The 26,541-nt window shown below is 35.5% G+C and overlaps 1 protein-coding gene across 1 annotated transcript in view; it reads right to left on the bottom strand.

Moving 5' to 3' along the window:
• Window positions 1-421: 421 nt before the first annotated feature.
• The window catches only part of LOC138691838 (UDP-glucosyltransferase 2-like), a 41,153-nt gene continuing 15,033 nt past the window's right edge, over window positions 422-26,541 (bottom strand). Inside the window, exons 3-5 of the mRNA XM_069814345.1 lie at window positions 16,016-16,232; window positions 9,863-10,082; window positions 422-1,807 (exon numbers count right to left, since the gene is read on the bottom strand). Of these exons, the coding sequence (XP_069670446.1) occupies window positions 1,519-1,807; window positions 9,863-10,082; window positions 16,016-16,232 (726 nt within the window). The 3' untranslated portion in view covers window positions 422-1,518. The remainder of the gene's footprint in view (window positions 1,808-9,862; window positions 10,083-16,015; window positions 16,233-26,541) is intronic.

The following is a 26,541-nucleotide window of genomic DNA, read 5'->3' as shown; positions in this document are numbered from 1 at the left end:
TATATGTAGTATGAGAATGGTATCATATATTTGATTTACTAACAGGTTGGATATTATAAGTAACAATGATGTGTAGTATGAAAATGGTATCATATATTTGATTTACTAATAGGTTGGATATTATAAGTTACAATTATGTGTAGTATGAAAGTGGTATCATATATTTGATTTACTAACAGGTTGGATATTATAAGTTACAATGATGTGTAGTATGAAAATGGTATCACATATTTGATTTACTAACAGGTTGGATATTATAAGTTACAATTATGAAAATGGTGTCATATATTTGATTTACTAACAGGTTAGATATTATAAGTTACAATGATGTGTAGTATGAAAATGGTATCATATATTTGATTTACTAACAGGTTGGATATTATAAGTTACAATTATGAAAATGGTGTCATATATTTGATTTACTAACAGGTTGGATATTATAAGTTACAATGATGTGTAGTATGAAAATGGTATCATATATTTGATTTATTAACAGGTTAGATATTATAAGTTACAATTATGTGTAGTATGAAAATGATATCATGTATTTTTTATGGAGTTACACATTTTATTTCATATTATGTGTCCATGTTTAATACTTTCAACATCCGTATAGTATTGTTTCCGAGACACTGTAATTTATTTGAATATAATGTGAAGAATGTAATTATAGCTCCTTTCTGTCGGTAATTGGTATAGTAAAAATCGTCATATATTTAAAAAAAATGTGATTTATGTATATGTGCGTATATTGCTGTCCATATTTTATGATAATTTTGTAATAAAAATTACTTGTCCTTACATCTAAATAAAACTTCCTAAGATTTGTTCTAAAATGCTTTCGCAACTAAAACCATGATGGGATGGGATGGGATGGGATGGGAGGGTAGGAGAGGCCAGCGAGCTTGAAGGGGTAGATTTCAGCGAGCTGGATAGATCCGCTTCTTCAAAGCAGACTTCGGTTCTTGTCACGCTCGACAAGCTTGAACCGAACATAGAACTTGAAATGCACGACACTAGTTCAGAGATATATTTCGTTCCTTACTCAATGCAAGTTATTCCAATTTATATAAATTAATGTTCTGTTCTTAAAATTATATAATAATATAATATTTTCATTGCCTTACTGGATTCACTAAGTCCCTGAAGAAGTAAGTAGAAATTCACTGAAAGGAAAACAGTTCTGGCTGGTGAAGAAAATATGCGCAGATATGCATAATATTACGTCAGCTCGATGAATGTAAGCCGTGCCGATAGTAGTAGATTACAAAAACAAAAATTGGACTTAAATAAAAAACTAAAGATAATATACAATAAAAAAGTAAAAGCTGGCCTTTTTTCATTTGTTAACTCGTGTAATATTTAAAGCATTATTGTTTATGTGTGCTGGTATAGTAATTCATGTTTAAACATAGCCCTAATAGCGAACCAAAATTTCATCATGTTCTGATATTAGATGGTGTTGGTAAATCAATTAGAGCATTATTGGCAATTTTAAATGAAGGATGTCTAATTCGTTTACGAATTCTTCTTGACTGCAGCATGTGACACATTACCGGTCACCAGTTTGAGCATTACCTTAAAACTGTAAAATACAAGAAATCCCAAGGCAATTATAAGGGCGATAATCACAAGTATGACATCCAGTAGCAGATATTGGTACCAAGTCAGATCTAGTGCTGCAGATCGCAGATGTGGCGCTCCACGATGTCTGATGACGTACTCTGTCCAGTAGATGGCAGTGTCCAGCGCCGATTGCGGACGATCTCTGAACAGCTGTGACAGACGCTTGGCGTTTGTATGGTAACTGAAAGAAGAGGTTAATAGCTCATTCCTTGTTATTTGGAGAACATTGTACGTTGAGTTTTAATTAAACGTAATGGCTATAGCAGGATATGTAAATAGTAAACGTTTTGCCTGTTCACTCATTGTAACAAAGTGAGTAATCTTGTACATAGGCCTATATATGCGTGTATTTTATTGCAATAAGTTATGACTTTTAGCACAGTCTAAGACATACAGTCACGAAACTTCAACACTTTCTCTGCCAACATTCGCGACACTAGCGCCCAAGCGGCAGGCAAGGCACTGGTCATAGTCTCGTTCAGCCAGCACGTGCTTTAAAGGGATGAGAGATGTTATAATAACGTTTTAATCATGCATCGGAATGAAGGCAATGTGTGCAATGACGAAAATTGCAGTAACAAGTTTAAATCTCCGAATTTGTCGTTCTTCAGATTCCCTAAAGACCAAGAGAAAATCATAACTTAGGAATAACCAATAATCCACGTTGTAGGTAGCCTACGTATTGTGTTCTACAAAACATTTATTAGTTATCAGTTACCTATTTGTATGTCAGGAAGGAGAGTTTAAATAAAAACAAAGTAAATACCTGTTACAGTAGTATATATATTTTTTTTCCAGAAATCATATGTATAAATGTGTAACCATTCCGATTTTGGACAATGTATCAACAGTTTTTAATGCAAGTAATTCCATACTTTTTGTATTCGTGTTTTTTTTCTATATATTTTTCAAAAGTTGAACGTTGTATTGCATTCAAGTAGGGATCATGGTATTAATTTTTCAAGAATTCATGGAGTATTGTAATCCTTTCAAAATATTCACTTCTTGAATAAATCCAGACTGTGTCGATAGATTTCTGATGTGTTGGTGTAGATTCATGTGGCAGACGTATTAAGTTCTCAAGAGCCTTTTTAAATTTAATATAAAAAGCAATCTTTTCAGTAATAATTTGCCTGACTGTTATTGGTGTTGATTTTACATTCCAAGTGATTATTTGAGCCGTTCAGAGCAGAAGTGGTGTAAGTCAAAATTAGGTAATGAGATTTAAAGTAAATATTCTGTAAAATACAGCGCAAAGTAGCAATTAATATATCCTTCGTGCTATTCACTGACTATTAATAGTTTAAATAAATTCAATATTAACTGCTACTTTGCGCTGTATTTTAAAGAATGTTTACTTTAACCCTCATTACCCATTTTGACTTACACCACTTCTGCTCTGAAAATAAAATTAGGCCTACATTTTCTGAGTTAATTGAAGTCACAATTTTTTCAACAAAATTGTGTGTTCATTTATTTGTTCTCACCTACGTCATATTAACAGTAAGGGCATGTAAATTACGTATTATATAGGTAGGATAAGTTAAAATTAAGCTTATGTGTGAAAACTGGAAATGTAATGTAAAATGCGGTGAACTTGCCATAAACATTTAAACCATAATATCAGCACTATTTGTCACTCAAAATAATAAAGGAAATACCGGTTCTTAAGAAATGAAAAATAATGAACTTCATAAATGAATGTTTGTCATATTAAGGTTTAAATCTTCCCCTTTTTTATTTTCAAGTTTATCTCAGCGGCCGAGTTTACCCCAATTTGCGATATGGAAAATAGTTAATTTCTCAGGAAATAGGGAGAGGAGTTCACCACGCAATGTACCCTACAATTTTGAAGCTACTAATTTTGACTCTTCTCACAGGAAATATAGAGTTCTAATGATTCATAAATATATTGAGGAATGAATTTAATTAACCATCCACGTACGAACAATTACATTATTTCAAACCATGATACGTGAACTGTTCCATGATTCAGTTGTAAGGAGCAGAAAGAATTACGTTTATTCTCAGCTTCTGAAACTTGTAGATTAACAGCGTGTGAAATTCTTCTAGGATTCTAAAGTAAAATTAATAAGAATCATATACACTTACTGTATAGCATAAAAATATAAAACAAATTACGCAAAACCCGTTTTCTGATGTGTTATCATATGTCGTGTGCACACTTTTAACTTGCCTGCCGCTAGAGGGCTACTGTCGCGCCAGCTGTCAAATGTTGGCATATTTTATACGTATGAGTTGCGTGACTGTAAGTATTAGACTGTGCTTTTAGCTTACAGTACTTGTACAACGACGGTGGAATTATGAATGGTAAACTCAAATGTTTATGTGAAAGGTAAACAAAATGATTCTGAGTTCTGTGTTAATGTTTGCAGTACAGTATGTTAATGTTAAAATAAACAAAATAATTTGACTTCTGGGTTTACACTATGTTAGATATAAAGAAAGAATTCAAAGAAAGCAAAAATGGCCTTAACTCTGCAGTTAAAAGAAAACATTACTACTACTACTACTACTACTACTACTACTACTACTACTACTACTACTACTACTACTACTACTACTACTACAACCTACCACTAATACCACTAGGGTGTTAGTTGGGAGACCGGAGGGAAAAATACCTTTGGGGAGGCCGAGACGTAGATGGGAAGATAATATTAAAATTAATTTGAGGGAGGTGAGATATGATGGTAGAGACTGGATTAGTCTTGCTCAGGATAGGGACCAATGGCGGGCTTATGTGAGGACGGCAATGAATCTCCGGGTTCCTTAAAAGCCAGTAAGTAAGTAACTACTACTACTACTACTACTACTACTACTACTACTACTACTACTACTACTACAGCTGCTGCTGCTATAGGATATGTGAAGGGTTCACAACCAGAGTGGACCAAGTCCATTTGGAATAGTTCTGAGATATAGAGTCGTAAAGTTCCTGGCTCACGCTTAGCAACCTTCACCTTCCATAGGAAATGCTGTCCTCTGCGGAGTAACAAATGAGTTATGGAATTTGTTTGTTATGACAATGAATAAATCTAAGTTTTCTTCATCCCAGATTGTATTAATCCACAAACTGATCACTGGTGGACTTGGTCCACTCTGGTTGTGAGCCCCTCATATGTGCCGATGGAAGTTTCTGGAACTAACTGGACTTGAACGTCGTGCATGACAGCAAACAAACACACTTCTGACGCCCTCAGAAAACTGCACTCATATATCAAATTACTAATACATTCTTTCTGGGTATTACCGTTACCAGATTTTTCAGTTTTTTAAATTATTTTATAAAAGTAAGGCTATGATGAAAAAAGCTTTTTTAGACTAAAAAATTTGTTTGATATCATACGTCAATTCAGAATTGATGAAAAACGTTGCTTCGCTTTAAAAAGAAAGATAATCGTAAAATGGCTTTGATAATCTTCATAAAATACAGTGCGCCAGGAAAGTCTCTCCGCACTGGAGACAGCGGAGTGTATGCGCTAGTAACTGCAGTCATGTTGGCAGCATCAGCCGGGCCGGGTCATTGTCACATTCTTGAGTGGGTGTTGTTTAGCTAACGGTACCAGTTGAGGGCAGACGGGGTGTATTGCAATCTAATTATGAGTGAGTGGTGGCTAAAGACTACTGGTGACAATGCTTTCTACTGAAGAAAAAGCGTTTTTGGTGGAATACGTTTTTCGCGAAGGTGATATGTTTACGGAAAATGTGAAACAGAAATTCCGTATGCATTTTCCTAATTCCAGGTGTCCAAATCGCGATACTGTACGTGATTTGAATTCCGGGAACCGGGTCAGTTCTCGATGCACCAAGGAGTGGCAGGCCTACAATTTTAACGACAGAAAAACTTGATGAAATCTCGGATATAATGTTGCGAAGTCCCACAAAATTAACGCGTAAATTAGCACAAAAGGCCGAAATCTCTAAGTGGACAGCACATAAGACTGTAAGAAGTGAACTTCGATTGTACCCCTATAAAATTACAGTGGTTCATGAATTAAAAGAAAGTGATTACGAAAAGGTATTGTGAATGGTTCCAGAGATTTATAAATCGGCATGAACTTGACGTTTTAAATGAAACTTTCTTTATGGACGAAGCATGGTTTAAGTTATCCGGCATTGTAAATGCTCAAAATTCACGGGTTTGGTCTAAAATCCCTAGGCAGTAAAGGCTGGTTCACAATAAACCGGGAACGAGAACCAGAATGAAAACGAGAAGCAGAGGACGTGAATATGAAAAATTTTGATTCACAATAAATCGAGAGCGTAGACGACTATGCATATCGACATGCAGGTCAATAACGATGTGTAAAGTCGATATTACGCATTCTGATGTTATTTGTGTATAATTGACCAATGGCGTTCTCTCATGAGTACAAGGCAGCCAACATAAACAAAGGTTAACCAACTTCCAAAATTTCAACTGAAACATTTCATTAGGTACGGTACTATAAATATGCCCATGCATCTTTATTATCACAACACAACCTATTTTAAGTGTATCATAACGTAAAATAATTAGAGAAGAAACATTTGTAATAGAACAAAAATGAACACAACAGTAGTTATTGAATTGAAGCATGAATATGTAATGTGTAATACAACCAATACAGTAATAAAATATGATTCACTAACGATTGGTGTTCAAAGCTGCAGCTATTGAAAGCTTATCGTAAACGTGAGGTTTTTCCTCAACGCTCAATATTAGAATCTCATCAAATAAAACTTGCTCCATGATGCACAGCACAGAATAAAATAATGCATAGGTTATGTCACAGTCTTCTTGCTACAAACTATATGACGACAAAATAGCCTTTAGATGGCAATAGAATGAATCTAGTGGGCTGTGATCGGAAACGTGAACGCCAAAGTTGAAACTTGGCCAACTCTCCGTTCCCGATCCTGAGCTCCGGCAAGCTTTTCGTTAATTGTGAATGCTCACATTTAAATGTACACATTTTAACAATTTTACCGTTTTCGTTTTCGTTCCGATTCTCGTTTCCGGTTTATTGTGAACCAGCCTTAATAGAGACAACGTTGAACTTAAGATGAATATAATTAATTATGTGCAGTCTATTAAGAAAGAAATATTAATAAAAGTGATTGCAAATAAGTGTAAAAGAGTCGAACTGTGCCTTCAAGAGCGAGGAAATCACTTCCAGCACCTGTTATGATTGTGGGGAGTACACAGTTTACGTTTTGTTCTTAGCGTTAGTTCCAGCTACTGCCAACATAACTGCACTTGCTAGCGCATACACTCCGCTGTCTCCAGTGCGGAGAGACTTCCCTGGCGCACTGTAGTTATTAATTCTGTTGTTTTTCGACCTGAAACGAAACGTGTATTCTAAACTGTTCTTTTGCAAACTAGTTGTTTTCGACGTAAGCAGCTGGAAATTCTAAAAAGAGACAGCCCATATTTTACTTCATCGCGATAATTAAATATTCATTCTGGAAATGAACTGTTAGGCCCAATTGTATAAAACTCCCTGACTAAAGATCAACTTTGATCGAAGATCGAAAAGTGAACCGAGTACAGACACATCTTCTATTGTATAAAACTTTTCTGCGATGAAATTACCTTGGTTCAAATGCAATCTAAGTTCACGTGAAAAGGATTTGGCAACATCGCATAAACAGGTGAAATACGTGATGCGCGGACCATGTTATACAGGTTTGTTCAGTGTTGCCAATCTAGCGACTTTAACTCTTTTTCAACAATAATTTCTTTTAACTTTTATATTGCTTAAATAGGGATTTAGTGACCTTTTTAGCACCCCATAGTGACAAAATGTAAGCTTTCTTTGTTGATAATGAGAAATCTAGCGACTTTACAACTACTTTTTGGCGACTTTCCGTACACTCTGTTGGAGACACTGGTTTTTTTTTTGTGCAATGTAAATAATGGCGGACAATAAGAAGAAGGCTGACTATTATCCAAGTTGTTGTCATGTTATGGTGTTTGATACTGCTAAACATAATAAAGCTTTATAAAACGACAATTTTCGTTTAGTAATACAGTTAATTGAACATTTATGGATGTACCTATCATATCCATTAATAATTAATGGTTGTTATAAACATAATATAATTATAGGTTATGTTATTTGATACTGCTGAACACGATAGAGCCTTATAAAATATAAGAATGTTTGTGTATTAAGGCAAGAAATTGAAAGAAATATATAAAAATGTACCTGACATATCTATTAATATTAATAATAATGGATATTTTATTTGCACAATCTGTCACTCGTATATTTCAAATAGAAAAGAAATAACTGAACTTGGATCATCTAACTTAATCGGAGAAAGTTGACTTTAGTTTGAGACAAATTAATCTCAGATTAGACTTTATACAACACAAAATTCCAAGTTCAGCTGAAACAAGGATCAATTTAACCTCTGATCTAAGATTAAATGGTTTATACAATCGGGCCTTAGTCTACGAAATTAAAAACATTAAATTTTATGCTAAAAATTTACCTGGTAAGGTTTATCTTGTCTCAGTAGCAATAAAACCAAGTCCCTTCAAATGAGGGTGGAGATTATTGGAAGGTTGTATATTTTCAGGATTCCTTTCAAAACATTGTTATTGTTATTGTACAGGCTACCGGAACTCAGTTTCTTGAAAGACAAGCTCAGTGACGAAACTATACAGTACGAAGAGAGATATTTTGTTACTTTATTTTGCGCTACAGAATGTATCAACTAGTCCCTTCCACCACTGGCATCGCTTCACTCCCCCTCATCGCAATAACAACACAGACGAGGTAAGACATATCTCCTTTCTCTCTCTTTTCACAGTGAGACAAGATTCATCACACAGGCTTATCTGCCAGGCTGAAAGTACTCTACTACAAAATCAAAGAACATGGTTTTCTTGTAAGACATGATATTCTGTATAATCAATTTGTTCACGGGTAAAGCATGGAGGGCACTTCACTTTATTATGAGAATCTGGAGAAAGGCTAGCCCCAAATCGAGGGAAATAGCATATCTAACGTTAGTGCGACCATTAATGGAATACGGAACTACATGTTGGGATCCCTGTAGAATATATCAGATAAATTCCTTAGAAAGAATCCAGTATAGGGCAGCTAAATTTGTTAAAGGTAAAAGAGAAGATGGAAACGATACGATAAAAGAACTTAAATGTGAAACTTTGAAAAACAGACGAAGGAAAACTAGAATAACATCATTGTATAGAGCACATCTAGGTCAGAAAGCATGGGTAGACATAACGGCTCGGTTAGAAAAGCCAACGTACTATGGTAGGAACGTTCATGATTTTAAAATCAAATGTAGGAAACAGAAAACGGATATAGGTAAATTCTCATTTTTAAATATAACTATAAATGATTGGAATGACCTACCTGCAGCGGTCTTTGAGGGCTATCCTTCCTTAAGGAGTTTCAAGAATAATTTAAAAAGTTGTGTATCAAGTGCAAATTAAAATTAAGGTGACATTTAACATTTAATTTTTTTAAGGCGACATGTATTTATTTAGCCTGACGAGTTACTTCCTTGGTTTGAATTGTAAATTATTTAAAAATAGCGTGTAAGAGGGCCTTAGACTAGAAATGTTTAGTTTAAATGTAGTTCTGTTTATAAGTACAGTATGCATAAGGGTGTAATTATTTGACTTATTTGAACTGTTGTATCAGTGAAGCGAGGTCAGTCAGTGGAGTTACGGTTTTACAGTGCAGTGAATAGTTCCGATCAGTGATAATTTATAGCGTCAATGAAATGTGTTCTGTAGTGTCAGTGAAATGTGTTATAGTGCCACTACAGTGAGTGAGATGAGAATAAAGTGAAAGACCATTGAAACTTATGTAGGGCCTATACATAATTATGTAGGTTGTAATGTAAAATTAGGTATTTTATTTATGTTTTATTATTATTGTGTTAAATTATATTGTGTATTCTTATTGTATTGTGTATAAAATTGTATTGTGTATTGTAAATTTATTGTGTATTGCTTATCATTTTTTTGTGTATTGTTTATATTGTGTATACCACTATCACCGGGTGCTTGCCCACTTGCAGTGTAAATAAATACATACATACATACAAAGCGTACAGTTGAAATCTTTGCCCAACGCCTCACCTCTACTTGTTTCCTATCTCTACGCTCCCCAGCTTGAAGGGTTGCAAAGTTGTGTCCCGAACAGTCCACATAATTCATTACATATTTTTTTGTGGATGACCAACTCACCTGGGATCATGCAGCACATTGTTCAGAGCCTTGAGGACGTTTTCTGTTGTGATGGAGTCGTAATCCAGCTGAACAGCCACTCCTTTGGACACGCAGTTCTTGACGTTGAATGGCTGATCAGCCATGATGGGTATGCCTACCATGGGTACGCCGGCATAAATCGCTTCTTGAATTCCTAGATTCCCGCCATGAGTTATGAAGACTCTGACGTTGGGATGCTCTGAAAGCGAAGAACAATCTGTTGATGCATAGCAAAATCAAATGTTTAAATTCGTTCAGACATAAGGAACTTAATGAGAGTATGAACACTTGTTTTGACATTATGAACATAGTGGAAGAAAAAAAACTTTTTTATCTGCCTCCATAAGAATGTTTGCTTGTAAGTTCTAGTATCTGAAATAAGGTGGGTGCTCCTGTTATGGCCATGTTCCTGATATGGCCACGCCCCTATTGTGAGTTAGTTAACAAAAAAATCCGCTAAATTGCAGCAGCATCCAGTGAAAGGGCATCCTGGTATGTCACTTGATCGTTTTCCATCCAGTCAGGTTGAGCAATATGGCGTCAGTTGCCTGTTTTGCGGTTTTCATGTGATCTCTTCTTATTTTTCTCTGGTAAGTCTCCTTTGTTTTATGCATGTTTTTCAAAGACTTGTTTCATGAAAACCAACGTACACCATTCAGTTTTTAATGTTCTGTTGATTGGTGTTGTAGTTGATGGCATATCTTTTACGAGTTGTTCATAATCAAACGATTTTCGTGAAAGCTTACCTGCTCCTGATATGGCCATATCAAATGCACCATGGCCATATCAAATGCACAATGGCCATATCAATTTCATTTCACTTTTATTTTTTCACCTGACAAATTTACATGCCTTATAGCTGGGATTACGCAAAAAATTTTGTATTTTAAGAAAAACAACTTAATTTTTTTAATGGAAAAACCTGTTTTGACTACACTTTTGAATTATAAAAAAAGATTGTGTCATTTTTATTCATTTTACACCAAAATTATTTAATTTTAGCACAACTGCGCTATCAAACTGAAAACAATCACGATTTGTAGAACGTGGAACAAGGAGGCCATATCATGTGCACATGTTCCTGACATGGCCACTAGGTAGACTTTTGGAATTTGGGACTTTTTGGACAATTAAAGCTATTTTTATGGGGAAAGGAAATTGTTTTATGAAAGTCCATTAGACTGAAAACAAGTAAACAAAAAGTGGTTTACATTTTTTTTTAAATGGCGGCTAGAAAAATTCTCAAACCTTAGCATAGCCATATCAGGGACACCTACCTTATTATACTTATGTAGAAAAATTGTAATTATTCGTAGTTTAATTCCGTACTTTAATTTTAACGTCACAACTCTCCAAATAAATTTAAAATTAATTTATAGTTAATAAAAACGGAGGATACGGACTGCGTGCAAGATAAATTTATACCTGTCTTAAAGCGCTCGACTGCGCGCGGCTGTCAATTTTTTCAGACTTAGAACTCTCTATGAATGGTAGCCTATTTGCCATTCATAGCTATGGTCAAAATGTAGTGTAATATGCATGCCGAAATTAGTAAAGGGCATTTGACAAGAAGTTAAAATATGCACTTAAATTATGTGACTTTCTTGTAATAATAACAAACATTCTTTAGGAAATGCAATCGTGAGATAATTCCATGCCTGTATTTTAAAATTAATTCCTCTATGTACTACCTACGATTTTCGTAGGCAGATTTAGATTTGTAAGTATAATTCATTTTGAGGTAAGTGCTTGTCTGCGTTTGAATGATAGCGTCAAGAAAGTTGTATATCTGTACACGTGCACTGGTAAAGTTAAGTCCGAAACCCCTGTAGAATGCATCACAAGCATTGGTTGTTCTTTTGATGTGATGATGTCAGAAGCCCAAATTTCTGGAGTAAACACAGAATAAGAATTTATGAATGTTATTAAATAATCTGTAAAAGTTGTAACATTCGGATTGTTGGGTTTTATGCATATTTTATCTCCTACAAAGTCGTCTCTTACTTCCTCGGGAGAAAGCAAACAAATGACGAACATTATTAACTACTACTGCTGCCAAACTTCTGTTACTTATATGAGGAAGACTCGCTAGCATTGATGTATTTATGGTACATCCGCTCGGGAGCAGTTGGCCTGTTTACACTTCAGTAGCTCGCGCGCAGTTGACCTGTTTACACTTCAGTAGCTCGCGCGCAGTTGGCCTGTTTACAATTCAGTAGCTCGCGCGCAGTTGACCTGTTTACAATTCAGTAGCTCGCGCGCAGTTGGCCTGTTTACAATTCAGTAGCTCGCGCGCAGTTGACCTGTTTACAATTCAGTAGCTCGCGCGCAGTTGGCCTGTTTACAATTCAGTAGCTCGCGCGCAGTTGACCTGTTTACAATTCAGTAGCTCGCGCGCAGTTGGCCTGTTTACACTTCAGTAGCTCGCGCGCAGTTGGCCTGTTTACAATTCAGTAGCTCGCGCGCAGTTGACCTGTTTACAATTCAGTAGCTCGCGCGCAGTTGGCCTGTTTACGCTTCAGTAGCTCGCGCGCAGTTGGCCTGTTTACAATTCAGTAGCTCGCGCGCAGTTGACCTGTTTACAATTCAGTAGCTCGCGCGCAGTTGACCTGTTTACACTTCAGTAGCTCGCGCGCAGTTGGCCTGTTTACAATTCAGTAGCTCGCGCGCAGTTGACCTGTTTACAATTCAGTAGCTCGCGCGCAGTTGGCCTGTTTACAATTCAGTAGCTCGCGCGCAGTTGACCTGTTTACACTTCAGTAGCTCGCGCGCAGTTGGCCTGTTTACAATTCAGTCACTCGCACGCAGTTGGACAAAATTGATCCTTTTGTGCGCAGTCGGTACCCACCCAATAAGAATAAGATATTAGGCAGTATAACAACAGATAGACATACCTATTAATTAGGATTGTCATACAGATATTCACTTATAATTTCCTCAGCGATCTTGTACATTGTTCTTTCCATACCAAGGGACTGCATTTCATTTTCTCTCATGTGTCTGCATCGAGAAACTCAGTCTCCAGATTTTTCAATTTCTTCGAACTGGTCATATACTAATTTTATTTTGTCATATAGACAAAACGTTACATTATGAATAGCGACATTATTTCTTACCTTGGTCCAAATGAATAATTATATAGGATTTAGATCCATATGGTAAGGAAGAAAGCGTAGAGTTGTGTTGCCACATTTTGAAAGCAGGGCGTTGATTTTGTAAGTGATAAATTTAGGCCTATTTTAACTTGGTATCATATATATAATATTAACAAAGGTGTGTATTTTTTACCTTTTACTTCTGTCGACTATATTCATGTTTTTATTGAATATCACTGGCTTCTGTCTGATTGTCAATTTATATTAAAATGTGTTTTTTCTCTCTTTTTCTCTTTCTACTTTTTTTTTTTTGCTATTGTGTGTTATTTATTGGTTTGAATTAAGTTACTGTATTTAGTAAACTGTCATTGTAAATTACTATTTAATACGAGAAAAATTCGTACCGGCACCGGGAATTGAACCCAGGACCTCTCAACTCTGCGCGCTGAGCGCTCTTTCCAACTGAGCTATGCCGGGACACGATCCACGCCGGCCGAACCCCTCTCGTAATGCTTTTACGGCCTTACTACCTGCATTTGAGACGATACAAGTCATTTGCAGGAGCGCATATTTAAATGACTTTGTGGCCATATTCAACATCAGTTCGTGACAACTGCTACAGTATAGGCTACATCACATATTCATTTTGTATGAGGTCTCGCCCACCTCATTGAATACTACACGGCTATTATGAAATAGCCAATATGTATTATTACTATTATGCGCAAAGTTCGTACAGTTTCCATAGCAACAACTATAAGTTCCGATTTTGTGGCGCGTATCTTGATCATTTTTATACTATCATTGGTCCTTGGTAAGTTGTTCGAAGTAATGGAGTGAACGAAATAAAATACATTAGAATAAAATTAATGCACTGATGGAAAGGCCTTGTTTGTGGGATGTGTCTGCAAAAGAATACACGAGCAAAATTAAGAAGGCCGACTGTTTTAGAGAACTGGAATTATTATTTAATTGTTCTCGAGAATACAATAGACAGTTTTCGCACTCGCTAAACGTTAATGCTATGTTGACATCAGTAATGGTCGTATTTGGTGATATATGTTAACGTTCGTAAAACTTCGGAAAGAATAATTATACGATATTACCCACTCCTTTAACATATATCATGTCGTAGGTCCTATAATAGTCAATCAATCGCGCTGTAATTTTTTTTTTTGAGATGAAATGGCTTCTCTTAAATTGTCTTTCTTTGATGTAAGAGAAAGTATTTTTGCAGCACTATATTAAAATCGTGTTCTGACATTCTCAGCAAGTTTTTGAATCCAAATCGATACTGTATTCAACTTTTAGCTCATTTAGAATGTATCCTGCACAGTGTCTTTTACTAAGATATTGCCGCATCCACATTCTCATTTTCTTCCTTTTCAAAGCCTTGTATTTATTTTATTGGGTAATTTTACGACGCTGTATCAACATCTTAGGTTATTTAGCGTCTGAATGATATGAAGGTGATAATGCCGGCGAAATGAGTCCGGGGTCCAGCACCGAAAGTTACCCAGCATTTGCTCATATTGGATTGAGGGAAAACCCCGGAAAAAACCTCAACCAGGTAACTTGCCCCAACCGGGATTCGAATCCGGGCCACCTGGTTTCGCAGCCAGACGCGCTGACCGTTACTCCACAGGTGTGGACTCAAAGCCTTGTAACAAGCAAGCAACAGCGAATAGGGATTATAAAGAATGGACACTTCGCGTCGGTACCTTTGATGTAGCCGGACTGATTTCAATGAACTTCAAGCCAGCTAGAGCGTGAGATTCTGCTTTTTCCCTAGAGTTGGCGCTGACATCACACCAGCTAGCAGTCGACACAGCGGAAATATAACACATACAATTAATACATCTAGGTACATTATGTACTCAAATAAAATAAATTTGATCCATAAAATAATAAATCCTTCATTAACTGCAATGTCTAGACTCTAGAGTTCCTTTATAATGAGAGTTGAGACGTTGACCCCAACAACAATTAAAATATGTAATGATTTGATAGCGCTGAAAATGGAAAAACAAAACTCTTACGAGAAGTAAAACCATATACCTATATTATATTATTATACAAATATTAAAAGAATTCGATACTTAATTTTATAATGTATTATGTTATTTTATAATATAATGTATTATATCTGAAATATAAAATATTATTATTACAAATTGTTTGTCACTTAGAAATAAGGAAAAGCTGTTAACTTGAATTTATTTGAAGCAAAGCGTTACTGGATTATGCAATAAGGTAGGCGATGTTTGGATCCTGTGCCTCAACTCTATTCTCAATTATTATCTTAGCGTATGCTCGATTACACTACCTCTAGCGCTTGAAAGTGGAACTAACCGCTGGCGCACAGAGAAACAAAACACAGGAAAATTCGCTCAGTGTCCATTCTTTTTAATCCCTATTCGCTGCAAGCAATAGAGGCAATTACAAAAGTCAGATCTTCATCTGAGTCCATTCTCCAAGGTTTGAAAATAAAACACTATCTATATTAAAATCTCATAGACTATTTATGATGGACTACGCAAAGAAAGTAAAGTTTAACATGTTTAGCAGTGTGGACAAAGTGTTAAATGAAATTAGCATTAACATGTTCAATCAACATGTTGGGATGTTAACGGTATACAACTTAACATTTAACATGTTGTTGTTAAATGTTTAATAGTGGAGACGCGCCTTTAGAGTAGTCAACCGATGTGGGTGTGCGCCTAGCTTGAAGGTTAGCGCAATAAATCGTAACAGGTAGCAGTGCTGGGCCATAACGCCCCTTTCTGTAAATTCCATTCCATTCCAACCCACACACTGTGAGCTACGTCGCACATATACGGTTCATTTGGTTTCACGAGATACCATGTACAATGATTTATTATTATGCACGAACGCCTGACATATGCACATATATGTATAATTAACTTTGCATATTCGTTATCACAGACCTTAAAAATATGTACAGAAATGTTTTTGCTTGGCTTTCAACTCGCCAGTAAATTACGCATTTGCATAGGAATCCTGATACGATACTTACTGAGTATCTCAAGCTGTGGTAGCCAGGCTGCAGTCTTGACATTTGTGGGAAGCCCGGAAATGTTCCCACTCTTCCACAGAACACGCTGTGGTAACTGTGAGAAAGCGTCGATGAATGCCCTCAGCTTGGTTTCTGTGAAGGTCTCACTACGAATAATTGAGCCCATAGAAAAGTAAACGACTCCCTCTTTGGCTTCATCGAGATACGTCTGCAAGTCCTGTAGATAAAGAACAGCTGATTGAATGCAGTTCACAGGTAGCAAGTTAGTGTCACAGTCTGTAATGCTGGACTTAGCGATTTTTAACTAATGTGATGTTTGAAATATAATTTAGAACAAAGCTAGGTAGAAGAGGTATGTTGTATGTATGTATGTATGTATGTATGTATGTATGTATGTATGTATGTATGTATGTATGTATGTATGTATGTATGTATGTATGTATGTATGTATGTATGCATGTATGTACAGAGGTGTGAAAATAATTAGAATAATCTTAATTTTAAAGGTTTTTTAATAGTTCCTTCACAAATATTCATTGAATTGATGAATATTGGTATATAATATTACTATACTGATGTAGGATATATTTAGTACTAACAATGCCGGAAAGCATTGTTGTACATTGGTATTTTTCTTATTTTACAATTTTTATGGGAATTCAGAAATTATTATATTATGTTGGAGGAATTGTAAACATCAAAAATTAATTAAGAAATGCTTTAAACAAATTGTTGTTTGCGTTTACATTGTTGTGAAGGTTCAAATGAACGTATACATATCGTATACATTATGTTTCCAATTCCGCCAACATAATAATAATTTCTGAATTCCCATAACAATTGTAAAATAAGAAAAATACCAATGTACAACAATGCTTTCCGGCATTGTTAGTAGTAAATATATCCTACATCAGTATAGTAATGTATACCAATATTCATCAATTCAATTAATATTTGTGAAGGAACTATTAAAAAACCTTTAAAATTAAGATTATTCTAATAATTTTCACACCTGTATCTATGTATGTATGTATGTATGTATGTATGTATGTATGTATGTATGTATGTATGTATGTATGTATGTATGTATGTATGTATTTTTTTCTTTATTTGGACAACATGCTCCATTACATAAGCAATACTACCTGTCTGGTTTATGCTTGCAAGATTACAATGTTCTTACAATTATATATGCGACAGAATTTGTTACTTACAGGGTAATGTAATTTATGCTATTGTGACTAGAATGAATATATCATATTATAAACGTAGAAATAATTTTGAATAGTGTATATTTACAGTATATGTTTCATTATTATTAAGTATTCTGCTATTGTATTTGAGATTTGTATCCTACATTATTATTTATATTAACTTAATACAATCATATTTTATTTTACTCTGTTTTGACACATTTAGTATGTTTGAATATAACCCCTCAACTAATGTGTTATTGCTTTTTATTACTTATTCTTAATCTATTTTGTGTACTCTTTTTCTGCATAAGTTTAAATTCCAATTTTATAGTTTTATTACCTTAACCTGTTTAACATTTCTTTATCTTAATGCTATACGTTTCCTCTACTTTCTAAATCTACTTCTCTTATGAATCTGCAATATTCCTTCAGGTATTTGACCATGAGATCGGTCCTCCTTTGAAATTTATGATCATTTTCAGTTTGTTTCGGGCCTTGTTGTATTTCGTGCACTCAAGTAAAATGTGATCAACTGTTTCTTCACCGTTATTGCAGCTACATGTTGGGTCTTGTATGATGCGGAATCTGTGGTAGTATGCGTTGATTCTTCCATGAACAGTTAGCATGGTTATCAGTCCAGCTGAAACAGGTATGTGCAGTGCTAGTCTCTGCGAGACTTGTGGAAAATATCTTCTTGTTTATGTATGCATGTATGTATGTATGTATGTATGTATGTGTATGTATGTATGAATAATAATAATAATAATAATAATAATAATAATAATAATAATAATAATAATAATAATAATAATTTATTTATTTAATCTGGCAGAGCTAAGGCCAGTAGGCCTTCTCTTCCGCCCAGCCAGACTCTAGTAGGCCTTCTCTTCCGCCCAGCCAGACTCTAATTCTAATTAAATACATTTGGTTACATAGTTATTACATTAATATCTAGATCATAAAACAACATGAAAGTAAATAATGAAAATTGGATAACTAATGTTAGTGTGACAATAATAAACACTGTTAAGAAATAGTTATAATAATAATGATAATAATAATAATGGTAATAATAATAGTAATAATAATAATAATAATGGTAATAATAATAGTAATAATAATAATAATGAGATAATTTAGATATTTATCTGTGATATATATAACCATTAAACATTGAGAAACCTGAAACAGCTATTATTGTTGACAATAATTGTTAGAAAAATATCTCGTTAGCCTATTCTTAAATTGATTTGATGTCTGACAGTCCCTGACATTACTCGGTAGGGAATTCCAAAGTCGAGGAACAGCCACAGTGAAAGAAGATGAATGGATGTTCGGTGGGAGGGAATTGATAATATTGAGGAGTGTTGTGATCGTGTGTCTAGGTTATGATGGGTGGATAAATTTTGAAAACGAGACGCAAGATAAACAGGAGTGGAGAAATGCAATATGTGAAAGAGAAGGGAAAGACAGTGGATTTTCCTACGATCTTCTAGACGGAGCCAGGACAACATTTCGAGGGATGGTGTTACGTGATCAGCCCGGCAAATATTGCAGACGAAACGGACGCACATATTATGAACACGTTGTAGTCTCTGCGCCGAAGTAACGCTTAGGTCAGTAAGCAGAATATCACATTAATCGAAGTGGGGCATCACGAGTGTTTCCATTAACATTTTTTTCATGGAAAAGGGTAGAAAATTCTTCAATCGTCTAAACGAGTGGATTAATGAAAATATCTTTTTGCAGGTTTCTGCAACTTGAATGTTCCAATTTAAACTTTTATCAACAGTAATCTCACTAGACGTTTTGATTTTATCGATAAATCTGCGAGTGGAACACGAGCAGATTTATCTAGAGAAAATCAAAACTCGAGTGGGATTTAATTGACTATTACACGATTAGAAGAAAGTATATAAAAATTAGAAGTAACGAAGTACTCCAATACAATAAAATATTGACTTACGAAAATACAACTGTCTTCAAATGTATTATTGTACCATCTCAACATTACAAATATTACCCTAGATGCATGCTAGATGGCAGTAGTGTCTTTATACAGACACTGTAATGATTACTATTCAATAAATCTTAATATTTAACAATCTCTGATACGTGACTATCCATAATATCATATAGCAGAAGTTCTTTTTATCCTCTCAGAGCAGAAGCTATAACATAACCTAACTAATATACACAAGTGTTAGAAAAGGTTTAATTAACGACGATGACATAAAAAATAAACATGAATAATTTTAAAAGGAATAATATAATTATTGAATGTACAATTTTCAAATTTGAATGTGGTTGGTGGTTCAATTGATGTTATATTGGACGTGTGCGTAATAGAAGTGGAACTCGTTGATTTAGGCCTAAATGGTGTATTCAACTTATTCAGGATTTCAGAACGAATAATTTTAAAAGGAATAATTATTAAATGTACAATTTTCAAATTGGAATGTGGTTGGTGGTTCACTTTGATGCTATATTGGACGTGTGCGTAATACAAGTGGAACTCGTTGATTTAGGCCTACATGGTGTATTCAACTTATTCAGGATTTCCGAATGGTGCTCTTCATTTATTTGTAAATCGGATTTCAGAAGATGCATAAGTATGATCAGTGATTTTTATTTAATTCTTGTTCTTGAATGCCAGTGAGAGTCATATTTGAAACTTCTGTGCATCGACTGGAGTGGTTTGTAATTATTTATATATTTTTGACGTCCAGACCAGCGCAGTTTCAAATGTTGGCAAACAAAGAAACAAATGCTAGGGACGCGATAAAATTAAACAAATGCTAGGGACGCGATAAAATTGTGCGATAAGCAGCCATGATTGGTTGAAATACGTCCTTTCGTACCGTTTTATTGGTCAAAAGTAGTATGACGTAGTAAGAGTGTAATAGTCAATATAAATACCTAGATTCTTTACTGATTCACTGAACGGAATTTCGGTGCCGTATATTTTAATCGGGGACAAATTTGGTATGGTAATAGTGCTTAACAAACGTGAATGGCCCACAATGATGGACTGTGATTTTTCTGGATTTAGTTTAAGTCGGAATTTCCGTGTGCATGTCCAGATTGAGTCCAGATCGTCATTAATTTTAGTTATTGCATCATTTATTTCGTCAGTGTGGAATTTTATGTATATTTGAAGGTCGTCTGCATAGAGATTATGTATGTATGTATATATGTATGTATGTATGTATGTAGGTATGTATTTATTCACACTGCAATTGGTATATACCCGGTGGCAGTGGTAACTAATTACACTCAATAATGACAATAATAAACTTATTAATTAAAAATACAATTAATAATAATACTAATAATTAATGCTAACAATAATTTATAATAATAATAATAATAATAATAATAATAATAATAACAACAACAGGGAATATCCTAAATTAAATGAAACGATCACTTAAAATAACATTTGAAATAAATCTAATTTGTATCTTAAACCTAAGATCGAACTAAAACCCACGAGTATGATACGTTCATATCTGCACAAGTACCTTTCAACATTACACTCATTTCGCTGTCAACTCATTCACTGCACTGGAACTACGACACATTTCACTGATTCTATCCTGATTTCACTAACACTTCAAAAACATTTCACTGTTCAAATATTTTGCACTGCCACTATAAACTATAAAGCTTCACTGACAGGAACACTTTTCACTTACACTACACACTTCACTGACACAACATAATTCTTCACTGATACATCACTTCAATAACAAAATATCATTTACATCCTTTAAATACTGTGTATAATTGCCGTCTAATAGTAAAGTCCTTAAGCCAATTTTTAAATACATTGACCAAATTTTCACAACAAATCCTGCTTCAATAGATAGGAAACGTAATGTGCAGTAAGTAATAGAACGTTGTTCTGTAATAATTAAAAAAAGAAAGAAACAGGAAAGTCACTGTGACAATAATGGCAGAATGTAGTGCTCCAACAGGGTAGTTTGGAAACTTCTTACCAACTTAGTGTTTTAAAATTGTTGATTATCAACTGTTGAGACAAATATAAGGGATTATTTAATAGCAGGTATATTTCGTTGTAAATTAAATACAATTGTAACAACTTTAACATATATTTTTTTGCTAATGGCGGGTAGGCTACTTGACTTACGTCATTCACCCATAAGAAGCCAGTTATGTAGACGAATTTACAGACACCAGTGTGCACCAGAGTAGACTGGTCTATCCTACACCGCAATGAGATGAGATAATGATGATGATGATGATGATGATGATGATTTGTGGAATGTTACAGGGAAACCGGAGCCTCGGAGAAAACCGGGACCACAGGATTTCCCAATATAAGTTATAAATCGGGGGGTGCAACATAAAGAGAACTTCTCCGCATATATAGACACGGGATTTTAGACCGCTATTAATAATAGTAATAATAATAATAATAATAATAATAATAATAATAGTAATAATAGTGACAGTAATAATAATAATAATAATAATAATAATAATAATAATAATAGTAAATTTATTTATCTATACTGGCAGAATTAAGGCAATAGGGCCTTCTCTTACACTCTACCAGGTCACAAAGTATACAAGCAGTGAAAATTTAACAGAAAGTTAAAGAACAGAATACTAACATATTAAAAAAATAGTAATAGCATACAAAAATCGACACTAAACAACATGAAAATAATACCATAATAGAAAAAAGAATGTAAAATATAGATCTAAAGATTGGAATATAATAAAAGCAACTCAGTTAGTACAAATAGTTAATAGGAAAAACGTAAGGAAGAGTACAACAAAATGGCATCTAATAAAATAATAATAAATAGAAGAAAAAAACAACAAAATTAAATAAAATCCAAAATAAAAAGTGTATGCTAATAAATTCATCTGGTGATGTTAAAAAAATGTTATGTTTTATTTAACGACGCTCGCAACTGCAGAGGTTATATCAGCGTCGCCGGATGTGCCGGAATTTTGTCCCGCAGGAGTTCTTTTACATGCCAGTAAATCTACTGACATGAGCCTGTCGCATTTAAGCACACTTAAATGCCATCGATCTGGCCCGGGATCGAACCCACAACCTTGGGCATAGAAGGCCAGCGCTATACCAACTTGCCAACCAGGTCGACTTTCATCTGGTGATGAAGAGAACAAAAAAAAAAAAAAGGGGGGTGGAAGGAAGAAAAAGAAATATAACATATATTTTTTACAAAACTATCGAAGAGAAAAGGGCTTTAATTGATATAACGATGTATTATAATAAAATCTTTGTGTAGTAAGAGCAAAATCATTTTATACTGCTCTATTATCACAAGTGCTAGGATAACGGTAAGTTTCTAAAATAATTTCTGTGGGTAGCTCCGAGGCCCAAAAATGTTGTATGTATTTTTCATTTTGAGGCGTATCTTCAGTTGAAAAGTAATTTCTAGAGTAATTAACTTTTTAATTTTTTATTTCAAGAGAACTAATGTTACATCAACTTTACAAAATAGTGTACCGTATAATATGCGTTCATACACATTTTATGAAATTTTCTTTCATTGACTTCGCGAAACAGTGTGGATACATTTGAAGTGGCTACTTAAAAAAAGAGACCAACTGGCAATTTAAAAAGTATATATTTTAAATTTTGTTGTACTTCTTTAGAAGGTGCATCTGACCAGTAGAAAAAGGGTCCAGTCATAATAATTGAATCAGTGGTTTTGAAAAGAGCTTCAGTCACTATTCTGCGTAAATTGACTTGTGCGTGGATCTGCATTCTAGGAGTCCACTGCTATCGTTTTGTATCAAAAGAACATTAATTAGTATATATATATATATATATAGTAACACTGAATATAACATGTGACTTGAAAAGGACATCAGCAATAGCGGCTCGTGATAAAATATTATGTGTGTTCACAATTTTGTGGTTCCAAAATCGAAGAGAATTTGAAATCGTACGTTTAGTCTAATATGAAATGTCATGATTCCAATGTTTCACTATCGAAAAAAAACCGTATATAAATTCAAAACAACATATAATAATAATAATAATAATAATAATAATAATAATAATAATAATGAAACTTAGTCTTTTTATTTCCAATTTTTCTTGGTAAGCCAGTTTACCCAGTTCTTTACTGTTCAAAATTACTTGAACAGAGTTCATTGTTTACTGTGATCCCACTCGCATAGATTACTATAAATATATGCCAGTAAATATTATTCTTAAATATTATACACTACCATACAGATACTTAAATTCATACCACCACCACAGTCAGCCAGCACGTGTTTGAAAGCCAAACTATGCTATTATGCCGACACTGAAGTATAGTAATTCACAAACTACACTCTCGTAGCAGCACTGTACACACATCCACGTAAGTAAACGTTCCTACAGTCAGATGCTAACATCTACAGGCTATTAAATTTCCTCCTCGAGATATAGCACGTGAACGATAGGCATCAATGGACCTGACATCTGTAGGATAGTTACTCATCATGTTCACTTAAAGCTTTGTGCTCTTGACGAGTCATAAGCGGCCAGCTAAAGACAATTTTCTCCCGCGCATGCGTGAAATTCCTATAACCAACTCGAAAAGGGCACGGCTTGTACATACGTGAACGGATGTTGCCAAGTTTACATAAGAAGTTTATGCAAGATGCGGGAAGTTTAAAATACTCGATTCTGATATTATACATCCCCACTACGTCAATACGGTATCAAATAATAAAACTAGTCGTGCATTAATGGAAACAAGGTGTTCACGTGCTCTTGTGCTCTTATTGACGTACCGCCACTGGACATCAGTCAGGGACGGATCCTTTTCAAAACAAATGCTCCCGTCGTATCCTAGCAGAAGTTTTGTGACACTCATCAAGTTTTACATGATTATTGTTTTTGGTTGAGGTTATTATTATTGTCGACATGGAAAATATCATTAAAGAAAGTGAGTCTTAGGTATTATCCAATCTGTGGGCATTCATTTCTTCCTTGCGACCACAATTTTGACCGCTGGGGTGGGATGAATTTGTATCATCTCGGGAGGTGCGGGTTGCGGCGGGGAGCTTGCTTATCCCCCTCTGGAATTAATCCCATCCGACCATTACCAGTCTTATTACGTACACAGAAGATCCTTTCTTGGAAATAAAGAAACCACGTTTTTTGCAGGCTCCTATGATTTTCACGTAACTGTGCTTGGCATCGGAAAGAGTCATGATGTATTCCTCCCAAAAAAAACTCGATTTCCTTGGGCGTTACTAAACAGTCTAGTATATACAGTCACTAAGCTCAATACTTAGTCAATAGATAGTTGCTAACCACTAGGATCGCTACTATCGCCTCATTACAGACAATGCGAAATAATACCTGCACAGTCTATTGTTCCTAGCACACTCACAACTCAAGCTTCGTGACTGTATATATATATATATATATATATATATATATATATATATATACACCATGTATTGTGGATCCCTATCACCACGGCATGGCGCGTCCTCAGGTTGTGAATAGAGGAGACGGCCTCCAGATATGGAGAGTAGCTGCGAATATATTGAATAAGCAGTCATGGACAGCCGATAAGGGGTGGTCCTCCAGCTTTGGGGTTGGGCGAAGGACTAACAACCCATCACCGTAAAAAACAGCTTGTTACGAAACCTAACAGTAAAACGCAGAGCTGCACACAAAGTATTCTTCACCTGACATAATTAGGAACATAAAATCCAGACGTTTCAGATGGCCAGGACATGTAGCACGTATGGGCGAATCCAGAAATGCATATAGAGTGTTAGTTGGGAGGCCGGAGGGAAAAAGACCTTTGGGGAGGCCGAGACGTAGATGGGAGGATAATATTAAAATGGATTTGAGGGAGGTAGGACATGTTGATTACATACTGGATTAATCTTTCACAGGATAGGGACCGATGGCGGGCTTATGTAAGGGCGGCAATGAACCTCCGGGTTCCTTAAAAGCCAGTACGTAAGTATATATAAGTTATACTCAGGGTGTTTCAAAAATACGGAACATAATTTCAGGTATGTATTTCCCACATGTAGACAATCAAAATAGTTAATTACAACATGTGTCCGGAAATGCTTCATTTCCGAGTTATGGCCTTCATAACATTGAAATTCACCGGAACGTTTTTCTTTCCGAAGGTCGTTGTCATTACAGAAGATGTTCAAAATGTCCACTTCCTGCTTGAATACAGACCTCACATCGATGTCTCATTGACCTGCGAACACGATCCCAAACTCCAGGAGTATTGCGTCTGTCCTCAGAACATGTCACAATTCGATTCCGAAGGGATTCCAAATCAGGCACCGGAGACGAATAAACCAATGATTTTAAATGGCCCCACAAGTAGAAATCGAGAGGGTTCAGATCAGGTGAGCGTGGAGGCCAAGCAATTGGGCCACCTCTACCTATCCATCGATCAGGATATCTTCGATCCAAGTACCGGCGAGCCGTACGACTGAAGTGTGCAGGAGCGCCATCATGCAAGAAGTGAATGTGTTGACGATTGATCAGTGGAGTGTCTTCTAAAACATGAGGTATGGTGTTTTCCCTGAAGTTTGTCTACGCCTGCCCCGTAAGTTTGTTTACAAGTACATGGGGTCCAACTAATCGATCACCAATGATACCGGCCCACATGTTGAGGGAGAACCGCACCTGGTGATGAGATGGAACAGTTGCACGTGGGTTTTCATACACCCATACATGCTGATTGTGGAAATTTGTTATGCCATCTCGTGTGAACTGTGCTTCATCTGTAAACAATACTAAGGCAGGAAAGTTCGGATTTACACCACACTGCTGCAAGAACCACTAACAGAACCTAACTCGTGCAGGGTAATCTGCTGGTGACAGGGCCTGTACACGTTGCAAATGATAAGGATACAATTGATACTCTTTCAACAGTCTCCAGACAGTCGTATGAGGAACATTGACTTGCAACGCTACCCTTCGTGTGCTGATAGAAGGAGTCATGTTCACAGCCTCCAGAATCTCCTCCTATACTTCTGGAGTTGTAGATCTTGGTCGTCCCCTTCCCAAACCAGGAGAGTTAAATTTTCCATACTCGCACAGACGGTAATGGAGACGTACAAATGTCTTCCGATCTGGACATTGTCGCTGTGGGTACCTCTCCTGGTACAAACGACGAGGCAGCGCAGCATTGCCGTCCGCCTTACCGTACATGAAGTGTATCTCTGCCAGCTCTTGATTTGAATACATGTCGCACAGTCTAACGCCTACACAACACTGAATGTAACCTTCGCCTCGGAATGAACTGTCAAAGTGCCCTCTTAATGTCTCCTTTGACGGCA

This window comes from Periplaneta americana, chromosome 2 (assembly GCF_040183065.1).
Source record: "Periplaneta americana isolate PAMFEO1 chromosome 2, P.americana_PAMFEO1_priV1, whole genome shotgun sequence".
Taxonomy (NCBI): Eukaryota; Metazoa; Arthropoda; class Insecta; order Blattodea; family Blattidae; genus Periplaneta; species Periplaneta americana.
The sequence above is the reverse complement of the archived record's forward strand: the minus strand, read 5'-3'. Positions and strand labels throughout refer to the sequence as shown.